The following is a 27176-nucleotide window of genomic DNA, read 5'->3' on the forward strand; positions in this document are numbered from 1 at the left end:
CAGCCATTGTTCACCTAAAATACTATCTGTTGAGGCGGATGTTTAGACTCATCACAGACCATTAAACTTTAGCGTGGATTAGCCAACGGAAGGATACAAATGCGAGTGTTATGCAGTGGTTCCACAATCTCCAACCAGATTGCTTCACCGTGGAACACCGGGAGGGTTGAGATCAAGAAAATGTCGACTTCCTTTCTCGAATCCCCTGTGAAACACCAAGATCCTACCTGCATAGGGAAAGGGTACGTGAGGAACCGGAGGGCGTCCTCACTTTTCCCCCAATATATCCTCCCGTCAGGTGGCCAGCTATCGTATCCTGACCCCGGGAGTGGATATGCGAGGGAAGGCTACCTGGGTAGAGGAGATTTGAGGAGTGGAGATGAGGCACCCTTGAGTGAGACACAGTATCCCCAAATCCCCTTTAACAATGAGTCCCCCATTCCCAAGGCCTTTATAGGCTGTTGTCAAGTTTTCCCCCCATTTTTCCAGAGAATCTTTCCCCAATAGACACCACGCTGGTACTGGGACGAGGAAGAGGGATGCCAAGTACTAAGATCGTTATGTAATGAATGAACATTGCATACACCTGAAGCCAAGGGGACGGTATAAATTGCCTGTTCAGGTGAGGCCAAGAGAATCATCAGTGGAACACTTGCTGGAGATGTAGCCAGAGAGACGCGTGCTCGAAGTGCCTATGAGCTGCAGAGTTGTTGCAGCGGAAGCTGATTGTGGCGGGAGCCTTCGAGCGGTCTCTGGTAGCAGAGCTGGTCTGAGACTCGCTCTCTGTACAGCAGAGGCGGTGGAGACCCTGGAGGAGAGACACGCCGAGCTACAGCCTGTTATGCACACGGCTAATCAGGGTACCTCTTCCCGACACAGAGCACACACTCCTGACTACAGGGTTCAGGCACGCCTTACCCAACTGCGGTATGGTGTCCAAACGGCACGTAGGTACGGTCACACAAGTAACCAGTTTGCTCCGTCAATCCGGAGGCGGAGGCAATGGCGACTCTGGCCGCGTTGGCGGATGCCATGGGGATTGTGCAGGACACGCCTCGCATAACAGCAGGGTCACGTGACAAGAACCCGTTCACGCTGCCGTGCTTCCATGCAACAGCTTAAATGGATGCCCGTAATCCGGAACAGCGCTTCTAAGCTGTGTTTTTTCCTGCGAGTGGCGTTTCTTGACTTTGGACTTTTGACCGTGCTACGCTTTCTTGGATTCCCATTTGCCTGACCCCTAGTCACGGCGCACTCTCCTGTTGGATGCCTTGAACTGCTCCTGTCCTGCTTTGCCTCACGGACTGCCTTTGGAATAATGATTTTGCTATGCCGTTTTTTCCTATGTCCTGAGCTTTTTTGGTCCCATTCCTTACTTCCTGTTCACTGGGATTGCTTCTGACACCACTGTGTGCCCTCCAATATCCTTGGGACTACTTTCCTGGAACTGTTGTATTTGGTGACAAACCTGCAAGTGCCTCTATGACCCATTGCCAGCTGGTTTCTACAACACTTGCCTTACATCAACCTAGGGAACAAGCCTTGCACCGAATAGGGGAGACTAGTCCATCCGCCTCCCTAGGTACACGTCCTTCCCAGCATCCCTGTGGTAGGTGCCTTGTTATTGTATACATTTCAGTACAACAGTCTTATGTTCATTGCATTTCTTGACTGCCTGTTTTCCTTACAGTCACCTGTGGCCCCAATAACTGGTCAGCGAGTTATTCGCATCTCCCTGACCGGTGCTTGGGGACGGAGGTATTCCTAGTCTACACAGCTCCTGAATTCTGACACAGCCACAGCGACCCAGCCGTCACGGAGATGGAGCACCTGGAGACCGCGTACCCAGTGAGTCAGAGAAGCTTGATCGACTTTGGGACACTGACGTGTAGACCGCTTGGTTGCTGCAGGTTGGGTCGCTTGCAAGTGAGTGAGAGCATTTGGGCGTTATGAGTGCCAGTCGAATTTCAGCTCAGTCAAATTGTTAAACACTTTTGATAACCACGATGACTAGAAAGTGCTAAGAAAACAAAGTGAAAGGTTTTGTGAATACCGAACTGTAAAAGAGATGAAAGAAAGGATAACCTGGAGCTGAGCAAAAAACCAGGGTGAATTAAGGGAAAGTGAGTTTAAGCAAGCTTTGTCAAGTGCCAAGAGGAGGTTTTAAGCCGTGCCAAGAGTGAAGAACGAACAAGCAAGAAAGCAAGAAAATAAGCACTTTTTCGAATGAAAGTAAGTATTGTTGAAAACTGAATGAAAGCAGTGTGCTGGAATCCTATGGTATAAATGAACTGTGCACATTGAGAGAACAAGCATTGGCAAGAGCCATAGAAAGATATGAAAGTGCAACGAGTGAATAGTGGCAAAACAAGCAATGGTAAAGCATCATGAGGATGTGAAATGGGAATAACCCAAGTACCACTGTAGAGCTGAAACAGTGGCAATGTGCATACAACGAAGAAGAGGCAAGACAGGTGTGTTGGTTGCGCAACCTGTAATCGGTGGACCGTGTGGTACAACATTTCCACCTAAACTGAGGACACCTACCTATGGGAAAGCCACTTAAAATACCTGCAAAGAAGCTTGAAATTGAATATAAAGGAAACTTGGTGTGAACTGAAATTAAGGAACTGTACTTAGTGAAATTGGTGAAAGTTAACCAAACCAGAAGAGCTGGAGTGAGGGGTCGTTTAGGCCCCCCTCTCATACATTCAGCACGATGTAAACCACTTGCTTGCACAATAATGGGGGACGCCTCCATTGCTCGGATGCCCACTAACAGTGGCAGATGCAGGGTTGTTGTGCGGGACACTTGGATTCCATTTTGTGTACCCTCGACTCCATCTTTGTACTAGGCCTCACTGCAATAATACGAAAAGGATTCTCTCCCCTCTGCAGGGCCGCGCACATGGATCCCACCTTTTTCTCACTCTGTCTGAAAGCTTTGCAGCTCCATTTCTCACGGATGAGCCGGTGATAATTGAATCAAATACAGCAATGTAACATTTCACTCTTCCTCTGAGATCACTGTCCTGTGTGTGAACTGGCCTGAAACATGACTTGTAGCTCATCCATCTCCACAAAACCTGCCTGTGCCCTCTCACCCCGTTGTTGGAAAATTACTGCTAAATGTAACCCTGTGGCCTACGAAGGTATTCTGTTGATGTACCAGAAGTATGACCCTGCTGTGAAGCCCACCCCAGTGTGCCCCCAACTTATCAGACCTCTGTCACAGTATATTGCACCCTAGAACTAACAAATGTCAGAATGTCTTATAGTCTCTTTGATGAGCCTGGACCCAACCCACAATCGATGTTATCTCACTGACCAAGACTTTAAGCCCTGTGCTTCATATAAGTCCCAATGATGATGCTGTAATTTTATGTATGCAATTTATAGGTTTATGATAATATACTCAAAGGAGTTGTAGTGACCATTATTTAGTGCATGTCTAATGGTAGTATCTCATGTTAGCTTAGTTAGGGCCCGCCCGACCTCATCGCGACCTGACCCTCACCCTGCCTGGACACAGACAGATGGACCTTGTGACGCTCACCCTCCCGCCAACCAAGCAGCAAACTCTGGAGGAGCAGCGCCTACAGGCACCTATACATTGTAGTCTTGTGTCCAATCATAATGAACTTTTATAACATTCGTAGCTGACATCACGGATGACGCTTTTTGCCCTTATAATAAATTGCAAATGTAATGTTTGCCAGAGCGCTCTCGGGCATCAGAGTTCTCTGGATGCCAATTTTACATAAACAAAACTTAATTCTCGCAGCCTGTTCTCCTAGACTCATTCCCCATTGGGGTGTGTCATATTCATTTGTATTTGCATGTAGAAGTCGGGGAGTGAGCCTTCAATATATCACAAAGAACTGTGTTTTGGAAAAGCTGAAAGACAAAGCTTGGAGAAGGGAACCCGTTTGAATTATGAACTATCTTGTACCTTGGGGAAGTGTAACCCTTTCCAAGTCAAGAGCTGGAAGAAGCTCTGAACTTTTATTAGAACACTTCTTGTTTTGACGCCGACATCCCCACACATTGTATACAAATAGCTGTGAGGGCAAGCTTAGGTTTTGGACACAGACAGACTTACTTTGGACTTCCTGACGCAGACTATCCATAGTTTATTTAGATCAGGAAATCCCACCTTAGTATAGGGCAAGCAGGCCTTTTTCCAACCTGCTTTGTGCTGAATAAATGCTTACAGCCGAAAACTCTAATTCAGTTGTCTGCGACTATTTCATGATGCCTTCACAAAGTGCCAGACTTTTAAATGCTCAAAACGGATCTGCGTGATTTTTCCATCACGGAAAAGTCTGTGACAGAAAAGTTTGCATGGGAAATATTCCTACATTTCCCATGCAATCAAACACTGCAAATCATTACATACACACACCCACAACATCCCTCCCACCCACACCCCCAACATAAACAAACCCTACTTACGTTTTCTTCACTCTGTGTCCCTGCAGTACCAGTTCCCTTTCAATTCCGTTATCGGGAACCGGCGCCGCATGGTGTTTATTTATTTATTTATTTATTTTAACGGGCGGATGCAGGGGTTTCCCCCGTAACTCCCGATCACTATACTCACACCCCCGCAGCCCCAGTTTTTTTTCCCCCCCTCGGGTGTGCTGTGGGGCTGTCCCCTGCAACACCCTGCTCACTATACCACACAGTATAGTGAGCGGGGTGTTGCAGTTTTTTTTCCCCCCTACAATCCATGCCACCAAAGGTTCAAACTTTTGGTGGTATGCATTTTCGGACTATCTGTACAGTCTGACTTTTTTTCTCTCGGTCTGATTGTACAATTCTGCCCAAAACACCAGCAGCTGAAAGAACCGGAAGAGACACGGTAACATGAATGGAGAGAGAAGGCAGGTTACAGAATGCGCAGAGCAGGAAGCGTGGCTGGTGGCAGAAGAAATCCCACAAACGACTGTGTGGAGAGAAGCACGCCAGAAGTCAGCTTGCAGCGTTCGGAGAGGAGCTCCGGTCAAGATGGAGAAGAGGGTGCGCAGTGGAGACACGGTCCTTAATAGCAGCGCCGATCTTGGCAGCCAAGTTTGGAAGAGCTGACGTGGAGAGCCAGCCCCTCGCAAGCAGCTCTCACCCGCAGCACGAAGAGCTGGTGAGTCAGCTTTATAGTGAAGGGGGCCCTTGGATGTGCGGATATGCTGATAAGGACTTTTGAGTACCAACCTAACGGAACTAAATGGAAAAGGTGAATGTGGTGCAATTTCCCCGACATGAGATATCAGTTGGGGGAAACCTGGGACCAGCACTGCCTAAGGGAAGAGACATTGCCAAAATAACAAAAGGGGCAACTATGGTGTAATTCTCCTGACTTAAAGAGGTCAGTTGGGAGATACTTGGAACAAGCATTGCCAAGAGTCAGGAGAGATTATTAAAAGGAATAAACCCTCAGATATTGGATGACAGTATGAGGGGAAATTGGTAACAGTTAAGGTGAAATTGAATGTGCAGAAGCCTGATAAGGATATCGGGTAGTGAAACCTTTTTGGACAAGGATACCTGGTAGGAAAGTAAACCAGGATATCAAGAGTTTACAGTTGATGAGTTTCCAGCAGGAGTGTGTATCGGGAAACTCACTTTGAATTGGTATGTTGAAAAGGGATTTGTTCATCTTTCCTGTTTCCTTTGAAAATGTTGGCAATCAGAAACTTTAAAAAGACGTGCCTTTTGCCATGTTTGAACCCCTATTCCGAAAATGATATTTGTTTTGCCATCCTGAAAATTAGTAAAGACGTTCCTTAACAGTATTCAAACCACCACACTGCAAAGGATATTTTGTTTTGCTGTTCTGAAAGATCAGGAGAGAGTTCCTCTTTTTCATCCAGAACAGAACTGCGAGACTTGTCCTTGGCCTTAAGCCCACGGACCGTATCTCTCCAGGACTGAAGTCTCTACACTGGCTCCCAGTGGCTGTGAGGATAAAGTTCAAAACCCTCTGCATTGTCCACAAGGCCTTCTGGGGCCTGGGGCCTAAATACCTTCAACTCTCTCTTCCTAAATATCTTCCTTCCCGAGCCCTTCGCTCATCCGTCTCCAACTCCCTCTGGGTCAGCCGCTTCTCGAAGCAACGAGCTGGGGGTAGATCTCTCTCCGCGGCAGGGGCCTCCCTCTGGAACAGCCTTCCTGCCTCCCTGAAACTTGAGGAGAACCATCTTCGGTTCCGGAAGCACCTCAAAACCTTCCTCTTTGCTTCTGCTTTCTCTCTCCCTCTCCCCTGCTAATTCTTCGCTGAATCTGCACCGAATCTGCAACTGGGCAACTCTCGCCGACCTCGGTCCTGGGCCCAGCCACTCTGCACTTGCACTGCCTCGCTGGCAACCCCTGCTCTGTGGGACTGTCTCTGTATCCCTACAGCCCCCGTTCCCAGCACTTGTCTGCACTTGCCACCAGCTGGCCCTATTCATTTTATTATATATACTTACCTTGTACTGCACTTGCCCCTTCCCCTCCCCTTGCGCTTTGTCCCTTCCCCCTTCCCCTGCACTTGCGCGATCTGAATGACACCTGGCCTAGTAGGATCGTTGTCTGTCTTCCCCCGTTTCCCCCTCCCTGCCTCGTCGCGCCTTGAAACACTTGAAACGCTTGTGTATAGGCGCGTTACAAATGCCATATCATATCATATCATATGAGTCTCATGGAAAGAACATTTGTTTATCATCTTGATGAGAGTATTGGTAGAAAGACATTTGTAATGCCTTTAAGAGACTGGTCTTGACACAGAATATTGTGAATTGTTTGCTTGACATTACCCAGGCAAAGGGAACCAACCCTTGGATAAAAAGTGTTTTGCTGAAGTTATAGGTTTGAGTTATTTCACTTTTCTGTTGAGTTGAACTTTGAAAGATTTACGTTGCACATTTATGTATGTATTATTGCGAGGGTTAGATTGAGTTTGGACACAAGGTCAACCTGCTGTAGTTTTAGTTTTATAGGAAGGGACATTCTTGTTAGGACAGGGAAAGTTAGGCCTTTATCTAAACCCCTTTTTATTAATAAAATGGCTAATGTGGAGAATTATATCTCTGTGTCAGCCTCTCAGTTCTGACCCCCCCCCCCCACACACACCTTGTATAGGAAAAAGACTACAGTGTATTGGTTTCCTTCTAGTTCAAAATCTTGCCTGGCGAGCTCATATCCAGAGGGCGGTGTCTTCACGATATGGGAAGAGGAACAGAAGTTTGGGAGCCCTTGGAAAGTCCAAGGTAGCGGGACTTCTCTGTGGACTGTAGCACTCACCTGGGCTACACTGACTCCGCCCCTTTGCTCTGCCTGCCTACATTAATAAGGACTCCAGTAATCAACACCCTGGTGTGAGTTACTTTGGCCTAGTAGAGTCTGGCCTTTTAGAGCACTGAACCTCTCCTGTAGGCAATTAGTACCTTCCTGGAAAATGGCAGCTGCTTCCCTGGGAAAAGAAAAAGCTATAGCTGGAGCTGAACCCAGATGGCTTGTTTTGGGTGAACTCTGCCCCAGCCGGTGAACACACATGGGGCCTTGACCAGGAAAGTCACTAGTAACCAAGTGGATAAAAGAATTAATATAAATTGCTTGTGGTTGTTTGGCTGTGTAATCCCTGCAGTCACCATGTAAAACCAGACATGGCTTCTAGTTAGCTCTTAATCTACCACCAGACATCTGGGCTCATACAATGAGAAATTACTATTAGAAAACTGCTTCTTCACTTTCAAAAGTATTCCCGTTATTTTACTGCAAAAAGGCCAATGTGAAAATTAGAATAACTTGAGTTCCTCACATGCCAGGTGTAAAATCCTTTGGAGGGAATCTTTAAGGGATAATCCTGAATGTATCCTCCAGATTAAATTGTAGTTTATGGAGGACTGTGCTGGCATTTTAGAGGGTGCAGATGTAGAAGCTGAGCTGTTAATCAGCAATCAGGTGAAAGTAAAGAAAAAGCTTCGAGAATTTCAATGGGCCGCGATGAAAGATTCAACACTAATGTTTAAATTGTACTAAGGTGTAGCAAACAAAGAGAAAAAGGTTGATGTCCTTCCTCAGTAGTTCAATTCCCCAACTTTACCTGTAGAAATCAATTCTTGAGATTCAGTCCAAACTCATTGCCCAGTGCCCACCAGAGAGATTCTGAGTATTGGGGGTAGGGGAACTAGAGTAGTAAGTGTTTGTTGTTATTGCAAAGTTGCTTCGAAAAAGGAAACCCTGTTTCACATCTGTGCAGAGTATATACATTTAGATGACAAGAGAATACTTATTTCGGCAAATGTGCATATTGCACTATCAGAACGAACAAGGAAGCTTTCTGGTGTCCTATTTTAAGTGGGAAACACATTTTTGTAATTTGCTAAGTTCTTAGATTTGCCAAACGGGTTTTGGAGATTGCGCAAGGAATGTATGGTCTACTGATAATGTAATTATTTTAATATATGATAAGGTACTAAAATGTGTTCGAATTGAACAGATCACAAATGTGTTTTGTTAGTGTGTAATGATAAATTATTAATTGTCCAAGGTTTAATTTTCCCTTTTGAGCAACAATAAAAATAAATTGCAGAGACTTTTTATGACAGATTAAGTCAACTAAAATCGGGTTCACAATGTTTACTGAACAAGCAAGCTTGACTATCTAACAGTGAAGCCCTCTTGCAGCTATGCATGCACTCGGCATGCCAATTACTTGTGCCCAGCAGAAGATATACAGGGGCGTCTTATTTGTGGATTTTGGCAAGTTCAATAATGCACCCAGTGGCTGGCATGCACATCTAGGTAGAAACCCACCAATGTTTAGCAGAACTGACTTTAATGGCAGAATCCATAACTATAGCTCCTGAATTTTTTTTAAAAGCTAAATTATTCCTCCTAGCAGTTTCAAATCCATCACACTTGCACACATGGTTATATGGACGGTTCTCTGCTCAATTTTTAGGGATTGTTTTGTACGTTTTTTGGTGACATTATAACTGCTTCCATAATTTCCATGGCACCGGCGGCCTCTGATAGGGATCCAGAGTCATGTTACCGCCGCTCAACCACAACAACAGGTACCTCAAGGTAGGCCTTACTAGGCAGTCGGCAATGGACAGTTGCTAGTTCTCTGTGCTGCCCTTTGCTGCCACCCAATGGCCGGGAAAAAGACTTGTCAAACAGGGGAGGGATATTATCCCTACAAATCCATCACTCTTGATTCCATCTGACAAATGTAGTTACTGTATTAATTTCATCCGGGGTGAACCCCACTGTAATTTGCTCCAGTACAACTCTGTCACGGTTTGCCTGCCTTCATCGCCCCCCGTTCCGTCTGCTTGCGAGGCATGCAGTGGCGGCTGCTGTTGCTCTAGGACAGAAAGTGCTGCAGTGATACCTGCAAACTCTTAACACCCAGACAACCCAAGGGCCGTGCACACATGACTGGTTACGTGTGTGTTTCTGCCAAAGAGACCCGGATGTGTGTTACATCGTATCAGCATGTGTAATTAAACAGATCAAGTCAGCTGTGCGGCACTCCTTAACCGTTGCGTTTTTCTGGTGAGCTGCCCTTCCTGTTTGTTACCTTCTTCGATTGTTCTGGATCTCTGACCCTTGCTTTGTTTCATCGGATTGCCTTGCTGTGCCCCTGCTTGCCCCGATACTTGTCTACTCTTATCACGGACTGCTCTTTTGGCTTCCTCTGACCTCAGCTGTCGCATCCCGGACTGCTATCGGTTGATCCTCCAATTGTCTACGACCTGGACTCTTTTCCTCTGCTTCTGGATTATCTGGCTTCCCGTTCTGTTTCTTCTTTCCACCTCGCCTGGACAGGAACTCTTTTTTGTGTGAACTTGGGTTTGTTTTTTTGTGAATATGTTTCTTTCTACGGATTTGCCCCTCAAGAAACAGACCTTTTTTCTTTCTTCCATGGATTGAAGAGTACTGTTCATCTTCTTGCTCTCCCTATATTGCACCCTTGTGCCGTACGGGCCAGGTGTTCCTTCTTCTGGATCCTATTGTCATCAAGCTCATCCTGACATTCACGTTTAGAACACCTAGCTTTACAGACTTTCTCACAGGACACATCTAAGTAGGTTCTCTGCAACACCAGGAATGAATTGGGTACTGTTAGAGGGTGGCGTTTATTATCTGAGGTAATGATACCGGTGCATCAAACACACAAAACACGCTAAAACCATCAGAATGCAATCCCTCCCAGAAGCTTGTATAACAGTCCCAGCCCACCCTCAAACACAAGGGCACTTGAGGCTCCCTACTGGATACACATACATCTAGTGCCCTCGACACAAATCACTTATAAACATACCTTTACACACAGCCTGGGTACGTATGGGGTGCATGCACCAACACTACAGGAAAGCAATCTTGCATTCCTCCCTGACCCTACTAAAGAACCCAGAGCACCACGAGACCATGCACATTTCAGCCGTGGGAGATATAAAACCCAATACCATGTTATTGTAGTATAACCTGTAAAATGGCACAGCGAGTTAAGCGCTCACCTCCGATATCTGTGTAACACCAGCAGTCACAGGTTTCAACCCCCAGCAGGGTAGATTCAATGCTCCCTTCTTCGGAGTTTGATGAACTGAGTACCATTAAGTTGGGTAATAATACCACCTATTATAAAGCTCCAGGATCCCATTCTGCTTGGGGTGTGTGCTGTATAAATTGTAAATGTTACTATTATATTAAAGTTGTATTGTTGGTCGAAACGAAGCTCAGATGATGGTGTGGGACAGGGGGCAGTTCTGCTCCCAATTTATATTGCATAGCATAAAACTGGATTTCCATCATGGAATTAAATACCCAATTATAGCAAATGTTAAAGTTGTAGTGCCCGAGGAAGCACAAAAACTTGCCTTTAGGTGCCCAGAAAGCCTGTCTTAATGGCTCAGAGCGAAGCGAGGACAATTAAGGAGGGTTGTGAACACCCAAGGTTTTCAGCAGCTGTTGTAGGTGTCTATGTCTGTTTTCACCAACAAAAAAAGAAGGGTAGAGTTTCTGGTTTTCTATACCATGATGCAATGGAGACATTAATTTTAATTGTATGTATAACAACGTTTATATATCGTCTTTATCCAAGGCACTGTAGATGTTTAATACGGTACAAAAGCAAAAATCAAGGTGAAACCAAAAGTCAAGCAAAGGAAACATTAGGAAAGACATATTATAAAATATAGAGTTCAAGACGCTCCTGTAGCAGATTTGAATTCGAGCAAATTAAGACAGTGCTCTGCAGAGAGTAAGGCAAGAAAGGAAGTGCACAGTCAATGCAAGCACAGAGAGGGAGACAGGTGTGGTGTGCAGTGTGCTTTTGTCCACTGCAGGGCAAGGTGCGGCACAATACAGTCCCCGGAGAACCCAGAAGAGAAGAACCACCATGCGAGGTAAGCTTGTCGGTGAAGAGGGGAGAATATACGTGTGGGAATGGTGCGATTGGAATAACCAGGGGCGAGGCTCAGAACGTTGGGTGCATCTGGCCACGGTGAAGCAGAAATTCTAGACAACTATCAGCAACTTAACAAGGGGGTCCTGGGAGTCCCTCTGCCAGACATTAGTCCTGGTTATGAGAGACTTCCCCAGAGTCTTTAGCTCACTATCTTTCACAGAGAAGAAATATCCCAAACATATCAGTCTTTGTCCTGCCATAGATCCACCCTACTGATGAGGTCCAGCCAGACTGAAACACGTGTCTGGGGTTTCTGTTGGTACTCTTGTTCAGTGGAGAAATGCCTAGCATTTCGGTGCTGGTCTGCCCCAGGGCAGGACAAAGACTGATATGTTTGGGATATTTCTTCTCTGTGAAAGATAGCGAGCTAAAGACTCTGGGTAAGTCTCTCATAACAAGGACTAATGTCTGGCAGAAGGACTCCCAGGACCCGCCTTGTTAATTTGCAACTATCAGCAAGTGCCAGGGTTTCCAGCATCCTGATTTGTTGAGTCGCTACCAACATTCTAAAATGATGCTAAACCTTGGTAAGTCTTGGTTTCAAATTTGTAGCAGCTATTTAGCGCCTGATCATAGCCTAGAAGTCTGGTTACCTCAACACTAACATCTACCTGGAGCTACTTTTGATTCCACTGGCTATACCAGGAGCTACTTTTCCACTCTGGATCATGACAAACATATACTTGACATTAACTCTTTGTGCAACGTGTATGGAGGCAGATCATGACACAAGACCAATGGGTCCTATGCAATGGTCAAAACGTTATAGTTTGCACCTCATGAAGAAGTTGCTTTTGAGGCATACTATGGGACCTCATCCCCCAAAAGTACCTGCTTCACGAGTAACCTATGATATAACCAGAAACCCAAAGGGCTTCAAGCTCTTGCTCAGGAAAGCTATGAAAGGGGTCATTCTCAGACATCACGTGTTAATCCAGATTCCAAGGAATGAAACTCGACGATATTCGAGCACTTCACGGAGCAGCTGTGCCGCCTTCTGCCCCATTCATCATTACAACAGCCCATCCCCTGTGAACCAATCTCTCATATGGTGAGGGGGGATTGCAGAATTCCTGGTAATTAAACTCTGATGCCGGCCATGATATAAGGCAAACATGCTTGTTTTAACGTCACTCACTGTCTGATCCTCATCCTCATCTGCCATCTTCTGTGCTCGCTTAACGTGCTTGTAATATTTATTATCCCCCCGCACGGCCCATCGCCCTCCAACAGAAATATAAAACAAGCCCAACCCTCCCAACGACGTGGAAGGGTTGCACGTATCTACTCGTTATATCGTGGGCTCCGACTTTAACGTAAACCCTTATTTTTCAGTGTTGGACATTATGACATGAATATCTCCCATCGGTGCAATCCGAGGAAAATAATCGGTCTTATGAACGCACTCTCAATGTATAATAGACTGAAGCGACTCCCTTTGCTTCCTTCCTTCCTTTCTTTCTTTCTTTTCAGGCCGTCTTCTGGGTCCTCACCTAAAGGCGTTTTCCATTGGCTAAGGTCGTTCGCGTTCAGCGTTCCTATTGGATGGTTATTCATATACCGTTTCCGCCTGGGCGTGGCTTGAGAAGACATGCAACTTAAGCCGGGCCTTTCTTGATTGGTTGTCGGAGCCGTCATTCAAATCCTTTTGCTAAGGAACGTACAAGAAACGGTATTGGATCACCCTATATAACTAGAGAAAACTCATTTTCATTGAACATACAAATTCCTCACATACAGTATGTACTGTGCCCCCTCCACGCCTGTACATTCTTTCCACTGTCAACGAGACCATATCGCACCGTTAAACACACACTCTTCCAAGATGGCTGCCTGCGTGCGCGCTTCCGCTCGCCCCTTTCGCCGCCTTGCTGTATTGAGCTGTCATCTGTTAGTCGGGGCGAGGGCGGGCTCTTATTGAGTGTGTTTGTCGTTGGGTTTTTCGCGGCGGGATTTTTCGAATGTCGTGGAACTTTCTCTAAAGAGAGAACTGGCTGCGTGTGTGCAGATTCGGAGGAGTCCGGGCCTTTTTGGTCGTTGCAGCAGGGCTGGCACGTTATTGTTCTTGTGTTGGCACAGCAGGCGGCTGTTGGCTGGTTCAGGTACGACCATCTCTTTTGGTGTCTGTACGGGCTTATACCGTGAGTAAGGTCTTGCTGTTTTCTCCTACCCATCAGTTACTACTTGTACAAACGTGAAAAATACAAAGGTAGGAACATTTGACAGGGTAGGAAAATCTGACAGCAAAGGTCTTGTAATTTTCTCCTACCCATCAGAAATTCCCACCTGCAGGAAAACGTAAAAAGGCCAGCCGTAGGAACTGTTAACAGGATAGGGAATGTTGACAGTAACAGCAATGCTTTTTTTTCTCCCCATCAGAATTTCTCTAACTGAGGAAAAATGTGAAGAATTTGACAGGGTAGGAAAATGACAGTATTGGTCAGGCCACTTTTTTTCTATGCATCAGAACATCTTACAGGCTGAAAGAATCGCGAGATATGCGCTGGGGTCTCTTAGCCCATATACTGGCCTGTGGATGTGCCCGAGAACATCTTCAGCTGAAGTCAAGACATGGGAGGGGTTTATACGGTAGTGTGAGGGAGTGACAGGCATGTTCAGAGTCACAACTCCATGTGGATGAAGAACTTCCCATAGCAGACTCAATGCGTTTGTGCCCTTGCAGCCATTATTTGTCAGTGATGCCATTCACATGCCTCTTTCCAGCTGCAGCTCTGACGGGATGGTTTAATAGGTTGGAGGTAGCAAAGCAAGGAGAATGTTTAGGGACTTGCACGCTGTGACTTTTTGGGTCTATATATACGGGCAATATGTATCACTGGTGGTCCTACCAGTGTCGTGTTTCCACTTAGCTTTGATGGGGATGAATGGGTAAGGAAAAAGAGTTTGCTATGTTCCTGATATGTAGTGTAGACAATGATCCAGTGTGACTGTGGTCATTGTCCTGAAGGGTGAGTCAAGATTTTAGTTTGTTTGAGAGCTGGTGGCTTCACTTCAAAACATGGACATCCCCGGTGTCTAGCAGGGAGTGATGCTGGAAATGCATTTGACGGACAGGGCTTCCCTGTCCTTGTCCTGTACTACTTTTTCATGTGTGTTCTGTGTTGTTTTCTGCATAGGAGTCCATGTGGGACTCCTGGCAGTGCAGCTTTTCCTCTTTTTGGTTGTGGTGAACAGACCCATGGGATACCCTTATGGCACCCATATGTGGTGGTACTACCCTGTACCCCTAGTGTGTTTTTGGGTACCTGTGTGTGGCACACAGAGCAGGGGGTGGGTGGCAGCTCCATGCTGAATTTGACAGGTGCTCTGAGTATCCTCCATTTTGGGATACCCAGGCCCTGCCATTGGAATCAGTTACTTCCTGATAGGAGACCAGATGGCCCCGTGGCCTCTTGCTTTCTATTACCTGTTAACATTTATAGACTTTCAATCCGCTTTTGATAGTGTTAACCGTTCTAAGATGTGGGCTCTACTTAAAGACCTATCGTGTCCATTGTGGTTAATTGATATTCTGAAAGAACTTCATGCCGAAAATACTGTACAGGTTTGTTTGGATAATCATGGTCGCATTACCAAACCCATCAAAGTCAACAAAGGAGTCAAGCAAGGGTGCTTATTAGCTGCCTTTCTTTTTAATGTGTATATAACTTTGTTGGTGGGCCGCTTAAAAACCAAAGAAAATTGTACAGCTAAATATGGTAAAGAACAAATTAGAGCAATACTTTACCCTGACGACCTAGTACTTGTTGATCACACTATTTCGGCCATGAAGTCTATTCTTGAAGAATTGGGTCAATTTGCCCCTGAATTTTTATTAACTATCAATCTTAAGAAAACCCAAACTATGCTTTCTTCATCTAAGCATGTTAATAGACCTAAAATGGTGGTGTCTTGGGGTACAATTGAGTGTACCAGCAGTTATAAATATTTGGGCATATACCTCTCATCCCACTCTCGACCCCCTGTCGCAACCAAAGACTAGGCTCTCGCTTCCCCAACCATAAAGCCTCCAACACAATCAAAAAACCTTTGATCAACACCAGTCGCACCCCAGTCCAGCACCGTTCACAGATTTACACCCGCACAACCACAGCCCCCAACCACAAGCAACCAACATCAAGGGTGCCCTCATCAATGCACGCTCTATTGTCGCTCATGCCCCTGAAATTGCCGACCTCATTATCACTAATAGCCTAGACTTCCTGGCAGTCACTGAGACATGGCTTCACCTAGCAGCAGGTCCGCACTCTCCCTAGCCTTACCGGAAGGATATACCATCATCAGAGCCGACAGAACTTCAGGCAAAGGTGGTGGAGTGGCGTTCATTGCCAAATCCAAGCTATCTATCAGAGCCTTGCCACATACAAGTCTCCCATCCGCAGAACTCCTATCAGTGAAACTAGCATTATCACCCTCCCAAACTATACTCATGCACCTTATCTACCGGCCCACGGGCCCACTGTCATCCTTTGAAGATGACATCCTGGCCCTCCTATCCACACACACTAAACTCGGATCCAAAACCATCTTGTTAGGAGACTTAAACCTGGGCCTCCAGGATCCCAATGACCATCCTGCCATGGCCATCGACAATACCATCACCAACCTAGGCTTCATACACAGTCCTAACACCCACCCACTCAAAAGGCAGAACGCTTGACTGGGTCGCCGATCTCAACTATGCCATTGCCATCACCCAAAACTAACCAGTCGCCTGCTCAGATCACCACCTGATCCCGGAAGCCATCCCAGTCAAAACCACTCTATTAACCCCCTCGCTCTCCAACAATTGTCGTGATATCACACTAGATAACATCCAGCCCCTCATTAGTGATATCCTGACTGAATCCAAATTCAATAATCTTACCCCCCACAATATGGTAGACCTATATAACAACACCCTTAAATCTGCCCTAGACAGCGCAGCCCCCCTTAAACTCAGGAAAGCCAAACCTCTGGCCCACCTTAACAAATGGTTCACCCCAGAACTAAAAAAAAACTCAGGAATGCAAAAAGAACAATTGAATTTATTTGGCGCAAAGCACCTTCCATTTCCAATAAAACGGCCTTTACATCAGCCTCCTCCATCTATTAAGCGGCCATACTTGCCGCAAAAAAAGACACCTACAACTCCAGAATCCAAAATGCCAAATCCAGATCCAAAGAACTCTTCAGTATACTAAAAGAGCTTGAATCCCCAGCGCCTCCTGCACAAGACTGCAACAAAAACGCCGATTGGTGCACCAAAATCCAACAAGCCCTTGCAGACAAAATAACATGACTCCAAAATAAGATAAAAGCTAAAAAGGCTAATCTCACAGGCTCCCAAACCACCCACCCTACCCCAAAGAACTCCGCCCACACCTGCAATCCTTTCTCCTTCTCACAAGTAACCCCTAAGGAAGTAGAAGTCATCATAAAAAGTCTGAAACCTTCCCACTGCCAAGGTGACGTATGCCCTGCCAAGATTATCAAGGATGGAGCAAAAGACTTAGCCCCTTTCATCGCCTCCCTGATAAACTCCTCATTCTCCTCCAATCAGGTTCCTACTAACCTCAAGGAAGCCTGGGTCATGCCTCTCCTAAAAAAAAAAAAAACCTAACCTTGACCCTAATGTCCCCACCAACTATAGGTCCATCACTACGTCCCCTTCTTTCTAAAAATCTTAGACCGCGTGGCATATCTGCAAATCCAGAAATATCTAGAGGAAAACAACCTTCTGGGCCTTAGGCAATCTGGCTTCAGACCCAGACATGGTACGGAGAAAGCACTTTTGGATCTAAAGATCCAAATGGATGAGGCGAAGGATAAGGACAAGCGAGCTCTCCTCTTACTACTTGACCTTTCTGCAGCCTTCGACATCGTCGACCACCAAATCCTAACCGAGCACCTCACTACAGTTGCAGCTTTCTCTTCTAACACCTCTGACTGGATTAAATCTTTCCTAGCTGACCGGACCACCAGAGTCTTCTCTCCTTCAGCCTCAGCTGAACCGACCCCAATATCATGTGGTGTGCCTCAGGGATCCTGTGTATCACACACACTTTACAATATCTTCACGAAGCTCCTCTTCGACCGCCTGGATACCTTGGGTGTCGTCTACACAAACTATGCAGACGACACTCAAGTCCTCATTCACCTCACTGGTTGCTACGACCAAGATTCCAAATTGCTAAATAACATCTATCTTGAAATCCAAGCCTGGATGGCCACCAATGGCCTCTGCCTCAATGATGATAAGACCGAGTTAATGATTGTGGGTACTCGGGCTCGCCTGAATAAACTCAATCCCAAATACTCCTCTTTCATCATTGATGGCAATACAATCAACGTCTCTAAAGAAATAAAAACGCTGGGGGTTTACCTTGACTCAACCCTCTCTCTCAAAAAGCAGGTTAATAGTATTGCATCCTCCACGGCATATACCAACAAACTGATCTATAGCTGTAAAGATTACCTATCCACAGCTAGTTGCCTAACACTGGCCAGAGCACTTGACCTATCCAAATTCGACTACTGCAACACGCTCTTCTTAGGTTCTTCAGAACATAACCTAAACAAGCTCTGGGTTCTCCAAAACAATTCATCAAGAGCCGCACTCAGCCTCCCCAGATCATGTCACATCTCCACTCACAGACAAGACGCTAACTGGCTACCCATCCGAGAAAGAATCACTCTGCGCACCCTGGCAATCACATACAAATGCCCAACTAACACTGCCCCTAAATACCTGACAGAAAAAGTCTGCATCCACCAACCCACACGCTCTACAAGATCTTCAGTCCCTCAGGCTAGTGGTCCCTAGATTCAATCTTAAGTCAGCAGGAGGAGCCAGTTTTCCAGTACAAGCAGCCAAACGCTGGAACTCCTTACCCATACCCATCAGACACGATCCCTCTTTTCTCACTTTTAAAGCCAACACAAAAAACTGGCTGAATACAATGCATTCATCATAATAGCATTTACCAACCTGTGGCATTTCATACCTGCATCCTATTGTTTGACCCATCTGTAACCAGGGTCTTTTTGTTGTTGATATATGTTCTGACTACTGTTATCCATGTCTGTAACCCCAAGTTTTTCAAGCGCCCAGTTATTCCTGAGTTTGGAGCGCGATACAAATAATAAAAAAATACAAAAAAAAATAATGTTTAGCAACATAGGCGGATTTGACCTGTTAATAAGTAGTAAAACTCGGCGTGCCAAAAAGATAACGCTCCTAATAAAGAACTTTGTAAATCACCATGCTGGATACTCTCAGAAAGTAATTATTCTGTTGTATAAGCAATGGTTAACTCCTGTTGTAACTTATGGTCTTGAAGCTATGTCCATGTTAAATTTATCATGGCTCGACAAAATTGAAGGCTCCTTTTGGCGTAACGTTTTGGCATTACCTCCATCATGCCCAATTCAATATATCAGGATCAAGCTTGGCCTTCAGTCTCTTAAATCAATTGTGTTGCAACAGCAAAAGCTAAATGTAATCCTCAGTGACCTCCTGCGTTTGATTGGGTCAAACATGATTAATTTGAAAACACCTGACATCTCGAATAGGTTTGTCCACTCATGTGGCACACTGTTCTCTGAACTTAGATGGGATATTGAGCAGAGCTGTTGTAGTTTTTATGAAGCCGTGAAATCCGCCTTTAAACATAAAGTATGCATTAATGACTGGGTGACAAACTTTGATCGAATGCATCAACTACATAATTACAAGTATATTAAAGGTATACTTACCTACGCCCCCAGCCATATCCTTTGCGTTGCCCTGACCCTTCAATACGCATCTTAGGAAACATTTCATAATTGTATGTCATTTCCCCTCCATGTGTCAATCCCCAAACCTTTTGCTGCTGTTTAAACACCCTGAACTAAACTTTGCCAGAGAAGCACAGCCCTCAGCTGCACTCCTCTGGGCTTTCGCTCACTTTTTATGGGGAAACTGACATGCCCTTAAGACAGTCAGTACTGGGAGACCCTTAATCCTTTCCTCATGTTGCAACACTTGTGCAACATGTAACAAGTGTGCAATGTAACTTACCTTACAGTACACTTGGGTCTCTAGTCATTCCAAAGGACCTACAAACTATCGCTGGACTTCTTATGAACTGTGCAGATGTGTCATGGACAGGACTGGTGGCAGCTTTTTTAACCCTTTCTTGCCATGTTAACTGCGCTTACCGCGTTTGGCATGAATAGGTGGCCTGGCTCCAAAATGGCAATGCCACGAGGTTCTTTGTCCTGTCCTTTGGCCATCTTGCCCCTTCACCTTCCCCAGGTCGAGTCGACCCGGGTCAGTCCTTATTTGGTCATGCACTTTCCCGCGAAACCCAATGCTTTTGCGGGCTTCTACATGCCTTGTGTGTGTGCCTCTAGGATGTGGGCTGGGATGTCTGTTCCCAATGCACATCCTGGGTGCCAGAGAGTCGGGAGTGTCCTGAATGACTGGGACCACTGTGGTCCGTGATTGGTCCACGTATGGAGTGAGTGTGAGCATATCTCCCATTGGGTCCTCTCCGTTTTGGCGCGAAGGGAACTTTGGATAAGAGGAGGCCGAAAACACCACTACCATGTCGATATCCTGAGTTCACACCGACCAAGGTATAAGGAGCCAAGTATCCTGCAACAAGAAGCCGAGTCAAGGAACCGCTGGTGACCCGCTGGAATGTTTGGCACCCTGAGCCCGCTGTCGTCCCGTGGGACCCCTCTGCATCTGATCCTCCTAGGTCTGCGAAGACGCTTCGACCCATTGGAATAGTGGGATCAACTATTCTCGGCACCCTCAACAAACCCAGCAAGTAAGCCTCTTCAGAAGTGTCCCTGGGCCAACCAGTGGGCTGACCAGCTTACACGGGACGTTTGCTTTGTTACCGCTGCTGTTTCGAGGAGGCCCTCGAAACTTGGTATACTGCTTGCTCTGTGTCCACGGCACCCTCACATTGAATTTCGTACACTTGGCGTTCCCAGGTCAGGTTACTGTGTTGCCCTGCTGTGGCAACGACCTGTGCAAGTTTGCTGCATTTGTGACCCCCTTGCCCCTGAAGCCTACTGCAGTGGAATTGGGCTGATTCCTCCACCCGGAGCGGAGAAATTGCCACTGTCCCATTTGGGAATCCCCACTGTATCTCGGAAACTACACAGTGTCGAGACGTCCTGATTGTCGCATTTGAACCTGCCAGCGAAGTGGACTGTACTAGTGCAGGAGCCCATTTTTACGCACGAAGTGGCCCCTGAGGGCCCCTTTCCTTTCTACAGCTATTGCGAAATAGTGACTCCATCCCGCGCTCTCAAACTGCCTCTGCCCTGAAGTGGAGGTCCTGCTTGAATAGTGGGAACTTGTTCTTCATCGCCTTATCCACCTTCCTGAGCTGCTAGAGACCCTATTTTGTCCATTGGCACAAGCGCGTGCATGTACTATTGAGCATAAGGCTCCTCTCTTTGTAGGGCTACCTCTTAGTTAGGTGTATTCTTGATTTTTTTTTTTTGAACTGGGTCTAAAGATTACTTGCACTGCCTGTTTTTCTCCCCATCTAGGTGGTCTACATATTTCGTGCTTTTAACCCCTTAGACCGCCTTGGTCTTGTGTATATATATTGTGTTGATTATGATGTATTGGTTTACTTTAGTGTTACTGTGATTCTTTACTATGGTCTATGTTACAAAGGCCTTGTAATAAATGTGTCTATATTTTTAATATAACACCTGTCTGGAGTAATTTGTAAGTGTGTCTTTGCTTTGTGTGCTCATTGAGGTCTTTCAGTCACCCTCATCCCTCTTGAGACTTAGTCTTGACCGCCTGCCATAGCTACCCTGATTGGTCTGGCTTGTCCAGAGGTTACCCTGTTCAAAGAAACTAGGTTGGCCTTCTGAACCTTTGCCCCTCCAGATCAGAGTTCAGAAATCCTTCTCAACAATGCACATGTTTGATTACTCATGAGAACCAATCAACTACTTGTGCATGCAACTTGTGGTATTCAATGGAAATTAGCCAATGGCCAATGCCATTGTCGGATATGCAATAATCATGATGTTACTGAAACAGTGAGACACGTGTTGACAAACCTTATGATAATGAAGCCTATTTATGTTTTGTATTATGGCCGTTATGTACATAATTGGGCTTTTATTTCATCTAACCATTTTTGGCAACAATGTTTGAATTCTGTCTCTGAAGCTTTTTTAATAGCTTTGTACCGAGTATGGCCTGCAGCCAAAGTTCTTTTGGAAGAAAATGGTGGCCATTGAGTCGACAATTGTATAATACCATCTGCTCTTGTTATGGAATCCAATTAAATGATAAGGTTGTTTGTTGATGTACCCCTTACAATATCTGTATACCGATCACAATTTGACATTTTCTAAGTAATTTTGAATCTTTTTTTTTGGGTGTATTGTGTGTATGAATGAAAGCTGATTGTCGGAAGCGGCTGACGTTCACACAGGGAGCGAGTTTGGAGTCAGTGCGGCTTGTCGATCTGTAAACGGCGTCCAACGCGATCTCTGTGAGCCTGCTAGGTGCTCTTCTCTAACGAGGAGAGGAGCTGCAACGGAGGTTCGCGTCTAGCGGAGACAAGACAAGACGCGGGTGACGGGATAAACAGTAAGCCCGTGAACAGTGAGCCTTACCCCACCCTGCCCCACCTTTGCCTCTTTCCCCCTTTGCCCCTGCCTGGCAGCTTCCTTGGGCACTGGATCCCGAGTGAACTTGTACCTCTCCTGGTAGTTTGGGAGGTAGTTGGGAGGGAGAGGCGCCTTGATTGAAAGCGGCAAAAAAAAAAAAAGGAGAGGCGTTTGTTCGGAATCCCACCCGTGGTCCTCCGCGAGATGCTTCCTAGCGCGATGAGGTTAGCCAGGCCAGGGATTAGCTGCATACATTGCGAGATTGAGCAGCCAGAAACTGCCATCTCTATTGTGTCTCTACTGTGTCGGAGAGGCTATTTAAAATGGGACAATATCAATAAATATTTTTGGTCAATAGCACAATTTTCAACTAAGAAAAGGGGAAGAAAGCAGCACAACTAACACTGCTGTTATCAACAAAACCATCAAGTGTTTGGCGAGCACGAGACTGCGGGGGGAAACTCCTTTGATCCTGTTCGCATTATAAAACAGCGGAGTAATTACAACCAACTCAGACCTCAAAACTGACAAAGACTTCCTTAACTCAAAGGAAATCACTCCCACAATTGTAATCGGAGTCTTTAAATAAAACTTTGCAGTACAAAAGACACGGAGACAGAAGAGGATGGGCCATATTTGAGTGGAAGCCAGGAACCGAACATTATGGCCAACACTCTAAACCATGACAACTTGAACCTTAATACCCCTCAGCAAATCCATGTTCAAGTACACATGGAAGAATTACCGGTCCACTTCGCTGGCAGTCCTAAAGAAAAGAACATCAGTACTGCAATCATAAATAAATGGAAACGGGGACTGGAATACACAACAACAAAGAGAATCCAACAAAAATCAAAAATCACTTTGGAAAAAAACGACACAAAAGCCACAATGATGTTGAAGGAGAATCAATCATTCTGTAGGAAAACCCGAGACAACCCCATACCCCATCTTCTAGCATGGAAATCCCCCTTTCACCAGCAAAATCGGGGAACGAAACTGACTTACCAAATGAAGGGGAAGATGTTGTGCTAACATCAGTTCCAGATAGACAACTACTGGAAAACATAGGACGAACCACAGAAGGTAAAAGAGACATAGACCATTAGGAATATCACAAAATAAAAACGGACTCAAACCCAGACACATTGAAAGCATAAAACTTTGTTCTCAGTTCATTGGTCTCAGTTTTCGAGATGCTAAAAATGGAGGTGCAAGCACAAAATGGGACACTCTTGGAGATGACAAAAGAAATAGCATTGTGTGATTCATCCTTAGTTGGCCTCGTAACTGCAACCAACACTAATATGACTAAGCCACTCCGGGACTTAAACCTGGAAATGGTAAAACAAGGACTAGAAATCTCCTCCATAGAGCAAAGTCTGAAAGAGAAAAGTCAAATGGAAAAACAAAACAATGAACTGTTAGGAGAGGTGCTTTCTTTATTGAAAGGAAACTGGAAAATAAATCCAACAGAGGGAAACAAGGAAAAAACTTGAACACTCATTAGATGACTCACTGCTTTCAGACTCAGTGTTGGAAGAATTTCAAAGAATGGCAAATGCTGTAGAAGGAGAATTGGAGAAGGGGTGCAAGAAATACAGCCAGAAAAGGCAAATGTGAAGCAAACGGAGACACACCAAAACTGGCAGTATCCAAATGACCAGACATCAAGAGGCAGGAGAAAGACAAGGAAACGTCTAGCAAGAAAAGAGAGGTCAATGACAGTACTCCCCAAAACTAAGAAAAGTCAAAATAAAAAACTGAAAGAAACCAAGTCTTCTAGGAAAGCAAAAGAAAGATCAAACTCTCAGATAAACACTAAACATTCTGCGAAAAGTGATGAGCAGGATTCTCAAATAAGCGATACTGGAAACTTACAAACTCACTTGGGGGGGGGGAAAGAAAAACTAACCAAGAGAAGAGAATCCAGAAACAAAACAAAAAGACCTCCCAAATGTTCAAGAAAGGAAATTGTAACAAGCCCGAAGAAGCTGTAGCAATTACGAAGGCAAGCATAGGTTTACAAACTGAGAATAAGGCACAGGAGGGCAATGATCCAAGGACAAAAAATGAGGAGAGCAGTATGAAAGATCTACCCACTCAAGGAAAACAACAAACAAAGAACTATTAGGAGACCTTCAAAGAAATGCTGATATAAAAGCAAAAAAGTGGGCCTCAATTTTTCAGAAAAAGGAAGATCCTCAATCAGCAAAAAAAGAGCAACTGTTCGGTTTGCATCGCAACGGAGCCGGGTACACATAACATAAAAAAATGGCTCCTATCTTTGAAAAAAAGAGTCAGAAGATCGGCAAGGAACCGAGTGATGTTTCGAAAAATTTGATCATTGCCTTATCCTCGAACAAAACAAAAATAAACATTACCAACGACGACGATATTCGAAATGGGGAAGGAAAATCGGTCAAACTAAACAGCCCAGGCAAGCGGGATGACACCAGCTTGAAAACGGTCAGTTTAAAAAACCAGCGAACATATTAATCCAGACAATCTAAAAAAATTTGCCATCCAAAGAGTCTGGTCAAGACTGCGTTCAAACACAGGGCATCATAAATCACTAAGCCGGGCAGTAATCTTGGGCATGACAAAGAAAGTGAGAAATCTTCACTGTTTATTGTCAGAAGACATAGAAAGTGTCAAATTTCCAATGTCACAAGATCCCTTCCTGGTGGAGCTGGTCCTAACGTCAGAAGATGCAAAAGATATCTTGCTACAAGAATCAGTAGAGTTAGAATCCTATGGGTTGGAAGTTTCATGTAATGAGTCAGAAAGAAACGTCATCATCAAACAGCACAATGTACCAACACCAATAAATAAGGGAAGGGAATTTGTAAATGAACGGAATCTGATAAGAGGGGAAAGCAGAGAGAAGGAATCAAGCTTAAAAGAAAACACCCTTACACTTCTTCCAGAGATCCTTACCCAAGTGCTGCAGAAGTTAGGACTGGGCACGCATCAACTTTAGAAAAGATGACTTAAATGTGTTCAGCTGGAACTCGCGGGGCTCCAGCTCAATAAGAGCAAAAGAAATGAGGGCACATCTTTTCAACCTGGGCGATGTCATCTTACTACAAGAAACCTGGTTGGTGAATCCATCGAGTAGAGAAGGATACACAGTCTTCTGCTTATCAGCATCACAAAAACCATTGGGGCGTCCATCAGGGGGATTACTTGTAGCACTCAAGAATCAGATCTTTAAGAACATAGTAGAAATTTGGAAAAATAAAATAGGTTTTCATGCATGCAGAGCAAATACATACTCACAAGGGAAAGCTACTACTTGGGTTTTGATAAATATTTATTGGAATCCCTGTACATCTTTCTGGAAAGTTTGGGTCTATTACTCGAAGCAGTGAAATTGAACTCAGCCTCTAGCAACATCATTTTGGCAGGAGATTTCAACTCAAACTGTCTATACCCACAAAAGGGTGAGGCAAAAGTATCAAATGCGGGGAAGACCAGCAGGGGCAAACTGTGGCAAGACTTTATGGAACGTTGAGACCTTGAAATGGTTAACAGCCTACAAGAGAGTGATCAAGGAACATACACAACATGGCATAGAAGCAAACATCCTCTGCTCTAGATTTTATCTTTGTCTCTAAAAATCTACATGCCTCACCCTCCCTTCTTGTTATTAAACGGGACGGGGGCAGTGACCATACCAGACTCGTATTAACATTCCAAAAAATACTAGGAATAAAAACAGAAAGAGAACTGCAGAACTTGAAAGGAAAAAAGGGAAAAATCTGAATTAGAAAGTATAAGAACGAGGGAGTGAAGCTAAACAAGCGATTTAAAAGAGAGTCCCGAGTCTATCTGGAAAGTGGAATGTGACCCGCAAAAGTTTAACCAATTCCTTTGGTCAACACAGGCTCCTGAAGATCTAGCAGGGAGAGCTAAACAAAAACATCTTCACGCCTTAGATGAAACAACTCAAAAAAGAAAGAGATCACAGGAAAGCACTGCGAGAAATTAAGAAAATAGGATATCCGGTGGATCAATTAGAAATAAAAAGAGAAAAATCCAATTAGAAATCATGGTCAATCTCGCAAAGGGAAATCCGGATGCAAGCAGATGGGGAACAGATACTCAATATGCTAAGAGAAAACAGCATAAACTTCTGGGAAGCACTAAATCAATTTGAGGGAGGAACAGGCAACTCTCTCTGCAATCTGGTCTCTGAAGAAGACTGGGTCGAATATCTGACTGAAACCTATAAGAGTGACAGAATTTCCCTTTTCTCGACCATTCCAGATACACTGTGGCAACTTAACATCAATGAAGAAGAAATTTATGAGATCATAATTAACCCCTCAACATCTAAAGCCTCAGGATTAAATGGACTGACTTATCAGACACTTAAAAAAGAACCAGAACTTTGGTCGAAGTTACTATCTCGTCTCTTTGGGGAAATCCTTAAACAAGAATTTCCAACTGCTTGGAAAACGGCACTGGTAATACCATTCTTTAAAAAAGGTGATCGGCGAGCAGCAGCAAATTATAAGCCAATAGCGCTGCTCGACATCGAAAGCAAAATATTCATGTCACTTCTCCTAAAGCAAGTTTCAAAGTGGGTAGAAGATTTTGAAGTTTTATCACGCTACCAAACAGGATTTCGAAAGGGTCATTCAATGGTCTGATCCTAAATGTATTGAATGAACAAACAGAGTAAAAACTCGCCCCCACTATATGGAGCTTGGATCGACCTATCGAAGGTTTTCGACCAAATTGAAAGAGCATTACTCTGGCAAAAACTGAGAAGGTGGGGAATGCCAGAAACGTTACTATCAATCTTAGTGGAACTACATAAGTCTACAAATCTAAGAGTCCGCCTTGATGCAATAGGGCACCTATCAAAACTAATCGAGGTAAAGGGTGCCTAGGAGCCCCACTCTTCTTTCTGACAGACATGGGAGCTTTTCTGGAATCTGCTGCATTGGTCAGTCCCACATTAAATGGGAGGAAGATCTGTTGGCTGGCCTATGCAGATGATATAGTGCTTCTCGATAGGACACCAATCTGTCTGCAACATCTGTTATCGAGACTGAGTACACTGTAA

The 27176-nt window shown here is 45.0% G+C and overlaps 2 protein-coding genes across 5 annotated transcripts in view; one reads left to right on the forward strand and one right to left on the reverse strand.

Moving 5' to 3' along the window:
• The window catches only part of TAF13 (TATA-box binding protein associated factor 13), a 79669-nt gene extending 66961 nt beyond the window's left edge, over positions 1 to 12708 (reverse strand). The window contains exon 1 of the mRNA XM_069635819.1: positions 12597 to 12708. Within this exon, the coding sequence (XP_069491920.1) occupies positions 12597 to 12623 (27 nt within the window). The 5' untranslated portion in view covers positions 12624 to 12708. The remainder of the gene's footprint in view (positions 1 to 12596) is intronic.
• Positions 12709 to 13258: 550 nt separating this feature from the next.
• The window catches only part of NDC80 (NDC80 kinetochore complex component), a 735052-nt gene continuing 721134 nt past the window's right edge, over positions 13259 to 27176 (forward strand). The window contains exon 1 of one of the 4 annotated variants that reach the window (XM_069635820.1): positions 13259 to 13560. The gene's annotated coding sequence lies outside the window, so the exon portion shown is untranslated. The remainder of the gene's footprint in view (positions 13561 to 27176) is intronic. The other 3 variants (XM_069635823.1, XM_069635822.1, XM_069635824.1) reach the window with 3 other exon arrangements.

This window comes from Ambystoma mexicanum, chromosome 7p (genome assembly GCF_040938575.1).
Source record: "Ambystoma mexicanum isolate Mex_15411 chromosome 7p, UKY_AmexF1_1, whole genome shotgun sequence".
Classification (NCBI taxonomy): Eukaryota; Metazoa; Chordata; class Amphibia; order Caudata; family Ambystomatidae; genus Ambystoma; species Ambystoma mexicanum.